At 36.0% G+C, this 8,742-nt stretch overlaps 1 protein-coding gene across 1 annotated transcript; it reads right to left on the bottom strand.

The window, feature by feature from the left end:
- Positions 1-660: 660 nt before the first annotated feature.
- On the bottom strand, positions 661-7,835 carry LOC143537420 (putative membrane protein At3g27390). The gene is made up of 9 exons (XM_077031196.1): positions 7,633-7,835; positions 7,351-7,543; positions 6,552-6,688; positions 6,146-6,434; positions 5,951-6,057; positions 5,056-5,224; positions 4,791-4,986; positions 3,758-3,998; positions 661-883 (listed from the first exon to the last, which is right to left on the bottom strand). Exons 1-9 carry the CDS (start codon positions 7,833-7,835, stop codon positions 661-663), a joined length of 1,758 nt encoding a protein of 585 aa, XP_076887311.1.
- Between the last annotated feature and the right edge of the window lie 907 nt (positions 7,836-8,742).

The following is an 8,742-nucleotide window of genomic DNA, read 5'->3' as shown; positions in this document are numbered from 1 at the left end:
TATTAACTTAATGAAAAGTTATAAGAAGGTAAAATAAGAAATCCCAAACACCGCCCTAAAAATATTTAGTTCATATATTAAAATGGGTTAAAATTGGTTTAGTGATTAGCCTATGTGTTGCTTGGTGGTATGTCACAAGTTCGAGACCTAACACCTTTTTGAAGTTCGAGACCTAACACCTTTTTGTTCTGTTTTGTTTTTTATAACACAATTTATATAAAAGGCCATAAAATCTCATTTCGATTTAGTCCTCCAACATCATTGAGCCGGTCTCACTCTCCTACGATATTTTCAAATGATTATGACGGGACAAAACATATAATATATTAAGGTAACACCTTTCGATAATCACAAAAGAAGAGGATATATGCTTTGTATTGCTTCAGAAATTGTGATATGTAAAAACTTTTTATACAAAACTATAGATATATATCAAACCAAATTTCTAAGCTGTTACCGACCTGCCAAACATGCCAGAAATTGTACACTCAAAACCATATATCATAGTTACAACAAGCACATATATTTTTAATCTGTGTGCTACCGTAATCATGTTTCATGTGCGCCACCAATCACCATCTTATTCTCCCTCATGTACCGCACGGATCACCTAAAATGGTCCGGGCAGCCAGCATTCTGCAAAAATGTATATTGAAACAATCATACCATATCCTCAGAAACGAGGTTGCCTTTAGCCACGACTAGACCCACTTCTCCAACCGGGCCTGAGCCCTGACCACTAAGCCTACTTTTTGAACCTCCTCCATCCTGGCTCGCTATAATTCCAGCCTGAAGTGCCTCAAGATACAGCACCTTCACCAAGTTCCTGAACCTCCTCCTGAAAGTTGGCATTCTAGACAATGAACCCACTATCCCTTGCAACCTGTAATTAAAAATTCAGGTGTTAATATTACTGTCCTAACCCCTACTTCACAAGTAATTAGCTGGTCGAACATGACACGACTACTTCACAAGTAATTAGCTGGTCGAACATGACACGACCTAGAAAATCGTGTCAAACACGAGAACTTTTTAGTCGTTTATTTGTGGGTTCACTCCAACACAACCCAGTTTAACCCAAATCTATTTATTTGCATATTTATAAACAAGTGTTAATTTACAATGATAAATGCAAATGTGCAGAGGCTGTCCTTTCTTTGGGCCAAACCAGGCCGCGGCCCCACCATCTTTTACGTTTAGTAGTGTATTTTTACCTGAAAAATTCCAAAAAAAATATATTTATTAAGTCCGGCCCAACCATGTTATTTGAGTCCAGCCCATCCATGTTATTTGAGTCTGGCTCATCCATATTATTTGAGTCCGGGCCAGCCACGAAAGGTTAAAAAATAAATCCCGGTACAAAAAATAAGCCCAAATTTTGTTGGATGTAATTTTCATTTTAATAGGCCTGTCACGTGTAGATGACCGGGTCGGACCTATTAGGCCCGCGAGATTCATTAATATGTAATGGGTTCATGAGGTTACAATTAGGGTTTTATTATATTTGGTAATGCATTGGCTAGCAGGTTATGTTAGTATATATAAACCGAGTTATGGTTCATCTAGAGAAACACGAGTTATGTGAGGGTTTTTTGAGTTATATTTCCTCCATATAATATTGAGAGTTATTCAATATTAGTTATTGTGTGTTTACGTTTTGTTGAGTTATATAAATTCGTCCTTGAGATTTGAGTCCGGCCCATCCATATTTTTTGTGTAAGAACGGTAATTTGAATGATTAAATTTTAATTTGAATTATTGGATTGGTATTTGAGTTGATTGATTGAATATAGTACGTTTTTATTGTTTGACCCGACCCGACCCGAACTGGATTGCCGACCCGAAACATAGGAGTAGGGAAATCAAATTTTTTTGGCTCTCGTGAATTTCGGCCCATCCATACTAGACGTTTAGGATCCGCCACTGCAAATGTGGATAAGAAAAACTATATGGACAGCCCAATTCTTTTTATCTTTTAAATTCAGACAAAAAAAAAAGTTATTTTGTTTTAAGTTACGACATCCAACACATTTTTTTAATTATAAAAGTAAATAGGTTAAGAGGTCGAATATTTTAGCTAAATGTGTCCACCGGTTGAACACATCATGTTTAGTTGTTTCGTGGGTCCACACCAACAATACCCCTTTTAACCCAAAACTATTTCACTTGGATTCTTAAAGAATTGTAAGCTCACAACTATAAATACAATTCATATAAAAATGTGCTCATTTCACATGTATCCTTAAAATTTGGCAAATTGAAAATAAATAATTCCACAAATTGAAAATAAATAATTTCACTTTTTGTGTATTGGCTGATAATGGTTCTATCTTTAAAAATCACTACCAACGGTCCTGCCTTTCAACTATTTTTGTCTCAATAGACCTCCGTTAAAAAACACTTAACGTTGTTAAGTTTTTTTTCAAAGTTTCAAACCGATGTTTAGGGGCTTTTGATCGAAAGAAGGATACGAGTCGACTGATGTAAAATTTATCATGAAACGGTGATTCAAATGGCTTGATTTTTGTTAATTGGAAATTCAAACACCCGAATTAGAACACTGTTTCTAGTTTGGATCACCGTTTCGAGATAAGCTTTACATGAGTCGACTCGTATCCTTTTTCCAATCAAAAATCCTAAAATATCGTTTTGAAACTCGAAAAAAAAATTAACGACGTTAAATGTTTTAATGGAGGTCCATTGAGACAAAAATAGTTGAAAAGTTGGACTGTTAGTAGATTTTTAAAGGTTGGATTATCATCGGCTAATACACAAAATATGGGATTATTTATTTTCAATTTGCCTTAAAATTTTGACATAAAATAGTTTAGTTTAAACTAGTGATTCACTAGCGCGTCGTGCGGTAAAATCGGTCGATAAAGCCCGAGTGTTGCGTGGGGAGTTAACGCGAATTCAGTCAATATTAGCTATGTTCGTGACGGTACTAGAACTAAAACAAATTTGAAACAAAATAATAAAATAAAAATTGAGGTGGGCCAATGAGGTGGCAGCGAGTCAATGCGAATTCAGTCGGTATTAGCTACGTTCGTTACGGCACTGAAACTACAACAAAATGAAAACAAAAATAAAAATTGAGGAGAACCAAAGGGTAGATGTCAGTCGGTGGTCCTAGGCGCTGAGGCAGTGAATTTACGAAACTTGTATAACATATTATAAATTTTTTGTTAACATATTTAAAACAATGTTTACATATTATAAATTTTTTGTTAACATATTTAAAACAATGTTTATTCGGTTAATAAACTGGGTGTTGGTAAAACCCGATCATTGCAGCAGCAAGTCGACTCGTATTCGGGCATTGTGGTGGTGAGCCGGTAAAACCGGGGCACTGGTAAAAATCCGAGCGTCCCGGCGGTGTTGTTTACATTTGTTACCGTACCGAAACTAAAATAAAGTTCGGTAAGGGCGTGGTTTTGATTTCATTTACATTTGTTACCGTACCGGAACTAAAATAAAGTTTGGTAAAACTCGGGCGCGGGTAAAACATGAGCGTTGTCGGTACTGGAAGTTGCGCAGTGAGTCGGTAAAACCCGAGCATTGTCAGTCTCGGACATTGTGACGCTAAGTCGACACGAATTCGGTAATACAAAAGCCAAATCGTTCGTTACGAGTCTGGACTAAAAAAAACATTTAACCGATAAAACAAAACATGTACAAGGTTCAACCTGAAAACGGATCCAATCCCATTTAACTTTCCTACTATTAGAAAAACGAAACATGAGCTATGACGACGTACCTTCGAATGACAGATTGTAGTTGTGCCCGTCTAACATGATCACTAGATGGGAAGCTACTGTCATCCCAGTCTTCGGGTTTCTCATTCTTGTACCTCATCACAAGCTTCCGTAGGCACATTTCTTCGTGCTCGCTCAATTCAAGACCCTTGATTTGCTCTTTCATAATCAAGAGTGGCCCAATAAACCACTCAAAAACTTTATCCCTTGGTAAGTTTGTTCTTGTTAGTTCCATCTCATCCGCTATAAAAGAATGCTTTGTATAATCAATGTACGACTAAAAAAGATCTATCACAACACCAATTATGTAGTTAGTAGGAGGTGGCAATTAGGGATGTAAAGGAGCCAAGCCCAAGCTCGACTCATTTAACTTATGAGAGCTCAAAATCGAGCTCGACTTGTTTCAATTACTATTTCTAAAGCTCTTGATGAGCTCATCTAAAGTGCTTACTAAGTTCATGAACATTTTTCAAGCTTAATTAAGTTCGGCGATTTATTATTTGTTAATTATAATATAATATAATTTTATATACTTATAATTATGTTCTATATACTTTTTAGTAACTTTTTTTTATATAAGTTAATATATGCTATCTAGTTATTTTGTCATAGATTTATACACTATAGTAATTATTATAGATGTATCAAATAAAAAGTATACAAATAATAGTTATGTTTAGGCTCGTGACCCTCGATAAGTGAAGCTCGGGCTCGGGCACTAATAAACGAGCTTATTTTTAAGCTCGAGCTTGTTTAGGCTCGGTTAGAGTTAATTTGAGCATTTTATGAACCGATCTCGACTAGCTCATGAGCAACTTGGCTTGCTTACACCTCTAGTGGCTACTAGATCCATTCACTTGCTAACAAGTCAATTCTGGATGTGTCTTATGGGCCCTACTAAATAAATAATACCATTGTGTAAGAGAAATTATAACATATTAATATCCTTGTGTAGAATAGTAAAAACCGACAACTGGGGTGTCGCTAAAGATATGACAATGGATACTTTTATTTAAGGCTAGGAAAAGAACTCACAGATAACTAAACCGCAAGATTCGGATTTTGCGGATGCAAGAAGACACTGCAATATGGACCATGCGGGTAATTTAATGCCCAACTTCTTACACTTTCCCTTCACGATGCATTCCTCGATGTCTTTAACGTTTATCAAACCGTCACGAAAAAGTATCCTCCCGTTCACCTCACATGACTTGAACAGCCAATCCCACACCTAACAGGTTACAAAAGTTATAAAAGTTCATTCCATTGATCAAAATAAAAACCCGAACACACTGCATACCTGTACGGGTGTGTATTGTTGGAGAGCATGCTTCAAAGTTCTTGATCGTTGTGAAACCAACCTCGAACCTCTTGTGCTTTCTTTTTCGTTCCTAAAGTCATTACCATTTGAATTCCTTCGGTCGAGCCCATCTGAAGTGTGCATGTTCATGTTCTCACGGTATCGTGGTCTGCAATGAAACAATTACCGTATAATATGACCGTTAAAATAAGCAAACAAACCGTAAAAAACAAGTCATTTTTAAGCTGGACCCGTTACCCAATTGAATTGACTATTGGTGTGCTTGGGTTCATTTTGGGCACAAACCAAACCAAAATCCGAAAAATTGGTTTTTGAGTTTCTAAAAACCATTTAGATTTGGTTTTCATAATGAGTTCGTTCAGATTTGGTTCTCAGCTTAGCCATTTGGGCTTTAAATTTATGGGATGAAAAAAGTGGTCCACCAAAATGAATTTGGGTCTGAAACTTTAGGCCAACTTTTTTTGTTTTTTTTATATAATGATTAATTAATTATTACACACCTGGGTATAAATTTTTTGGGATATGCCATTTGTTATATTTTCTCATAAATTACTTAACATTCAACAATAAAATTTATAATCACAACTTTAATAAAAAAACTAGGGTTATTTTCTTTTTACAGTTTGATTATAATACTTGGTTCGGTTTTTACAGGTTCGGTTCGCTTTGATTTTTTTTTGGATTTTGATACATGCAAAACCAAAACTGAACCGGAAGTCCGGGATAAAATTAAAAACTAAAAATGGTCAGTTTGGGTTTGGTTACATCAGTATTTCAGTTAAAGGTTGGTTATTTTGGTTTCATGTACACCATACTAATGACCTGTGTAACGGGCTGCTGGGCCCATTTGCCCCCCGAACAACTCGTTTGATACCTTGGAAAGCATGATCCCTCCCTTAAATAAAGGAGGTCATTTGTGTATTCATCAAACAATGAAACTACAGAAACAACATATGCAAACCCGAACTTAACCGAATCTTCCTGAAAAACGATAACAAGTTGTAATTAGTGACCAATTTTCCCGTCAGCATCTGCATAATGACAATAGTTTGATCCTGGGCAACCAAACCTGGTGAACGATAATCGCACTGTAAGCTGCAAGTCCAAAACTCGAGATTAAAGAAGCAATCACCGCGCCGACAACTGCCAGAGGCCATAACATGATGGCAAGTCCGGCAAAAGGCACACAAACGGTTTCAAGAAACGGGCCTTCTCTCCCGATTAGATCTTCTAATAACCTCTTCCATCCTATGATCAACATATATGGACTTTTGTATAGAGCCACAACGGTTATGAGTGGCACATCGGCGGCAATGGCCACCGGAATGATAAATAAGCACTTCGGCAACTTGGATAATCTACGACAAAGTTCTTGAATATTAGATGATCGTAACGTTAAAAAATGACTGTTGAATTTTGTGATGATGGTTATTGAAAAGGGTGGGTAAAAGGTAAAAAGATTGGATTTTGCTAACCGGATATCGACTGGTTTCTCGTCAGCGGGCATTTCTTCACTGAGATCGTCCATGAAGGAGAAGTAAGAATGGAAGCAAATATCGGCGAAATCTCGAACCACCATGCAACTTCCTTCGAGTGTCGAATAACAACCATCCTAAATTTGAAATTAAGAGAGAATTTACATAAAAAAATAATGCAGATAAAAATAAATAAATTTAACAGTCGAAACAATTACCAGGAATACTAAATTAGCATTCATACTGAGAATGTAACAAATATACGCTTTTAACTTTCACTTTCGTTGGCAAAAATAAACCCATTTCAACGAAAACGCTATCTTTGTCGTTCTAATTTAGATAAATACCACTCAGTTGTCCAAACTCTATTTTATTCAATTGTTAAAATTAGATCAATCCAGTACCATAAAGAGTAAAACACACCCACACACAAAAGTTTTTACATGCTAAAGTAGATGAATATAAAGAAAATTAGTTATTTAACATATTTAGCTTTAGTTGTTTTTAAAAACAAGAAAATGGATTTACATTAGCATGATCTAATCTAACCCATTCTCATAGATCAATCCTAAACTGGCTTCGCTTCGTCGATTCTTATAAAATACGTCCATTTGTTCTTATTTCAAGAGTCAATTTGACAAAAAAAAGAAAAAAGTTAAGGATTGTCATTTGTCAAATTTGTTAGTATGAATTATTATACCTGAACGAACCGTAGTTTGTATTAGTAAAATCTAATTTGCCTAAATAAAACCAATAATAATTCACTAATTGGCTGCTCTTTAATGCTAACTATACTCACAACAAAGCAATGAAAGCACTTGTCCTTGTGATCGGTGCCGATAACTTCAAAAGTCGCAAACACCGGAGCAAAAAATCCATAGCCCACACCACCAAGGAGGCTACCCGCAACGGCCACAACCGGCCACAACACAAGAGGCAGAACCAAAAACATAATTAACAACATTTTCAACACCCATCCAATCCTTTTAGTCCTACAGATTTAATCCAAAGTAATTAAACAAATAAATAAACTAACTAATCATAATCATAATATCATATTCATAGAACATGATGTGTTTACTTGATAACACAATAGTAAGTCCAGAAGAAATGTGCGGGCCAAAGCCCGATCGCCACCGACGAATTACCGACAACCATTATCACCGCAGCAACGGGGCCGATTATTATACCTTTGAGGATGCCGAGAGTGAGGAGGAGGAAGAAGAAAGGAAGGAAGGAGATGAAGCTCCATAACTTAGCTATAAACCCTACTGGTACTTTCATTCTTTATATAATCAATCAATCCGCAAACACAATCAGGATTATTATATTAATAATATGATTTTTTGGAAGAAACAGAAGAGGTTTAGGGACAGGGTTTTTGAAGATCATGTGTTTTGGTGTTTGTGTTTTTTGAAAAAAGCAGGGTGGGTACGTGGAGGGTTGTTTTGTACGTGTCGATCTATAAATAGATTTCCCGCCACAACAGCAGCAGTCTGTCACGGTTATTCATTTTCTACCTTTCTTTTCTTTTCGTCTGGTTTTCCTTACCATCCGTTGTTATGCAACTTAACCGTTATAATCATTTAACTGAATTGTGTAACCGAACCGATTTTAACCGATAACCGACATAACCGATAGGTCAGTTTAGTGAATTTTTAAAACCGTCGAATACGGGTCGGTTTTGGTTAAAGATAATTCAAAACCTGTCATAACCGAACAGACCCATTTCTTAACCAACAATATGTTTGAGACTAACTTCCACCAAGCATATGGTCGGATTATAGCCTTTTGATGGTTTTGGTTCAACATTTGTTGTTGAATTAACTTGAATTTCATTGTTGGATCATATGTTGGTTTTTTTTTTAATATTTGGTATTAATATTATGGATTATATATTTTGTTGGACTATGTAATGTCGTTTTTTTTTGTAATATTTGGTACCAAACTTTTAGGCGCAGTTACATTATTTTGGTTACGGTTAACCGACCCAAACCGACTCGTTATAACATTCAAAACCGATTAATCGAAACCGCCATAATGGATCGAGTATGGTTATGAATATTTATTAACCGACATATCGGTTATGGTTATGGGTTTAACTCAAAAGTGTCCCAAACCGACCCATGTACACCCCTAATCACAACAACAATCTTTAAAACTTGGGATATTGGGTTTTAACTTTGCGTAA

Source organism: Bidens hawaiensis, unplaced genomic scaffold (assembly GCF_021521415.1).
Source record: "Bidens hawaiensis isolate Kalapana, Puna unplaced genomic scaffold, B.hawaiensis_p1.1 tig00011189_1, whole genome shotgun sequence".
NCBI classification, from domain to species: domain Eukaryota; kingdom Viridiplantae; phylum Streptophyta; class Magnoliopsida; order Asterales; family Asteraceae; genus Bidens; species Bidens hawaiensis.
Note: the sequence above shows the minus strand (reverse complement) of the source record. Positions and strands in the feature narration are given on the sequence as shown.

Bases quoted from the DNA above. Each gene is read 5' to 3' on its own strand.
- LOC143537420 (XM_077031196.1), bottom strand. From the start codon at position 7,835: ATGAAAGTACCAGTAGGGTTTATAGCTAAGTTATGGAGCTTCATCTCC. The intron at 6,058-6,145 runs GTTTGGTTGCCC...ATCGTTTTTCAG, and splicing joins GTGCGATTATCGTTCACCAG to GAAGATTCGGTTAAGTTCGG. The intron at 3,999-4,790 runs GTGAGTTCTTTT...ATTCTTTTATAG, and splicing joins ATCTTGCGGTTTAGTTATCT to CGGATGAGATGGAACTAACA.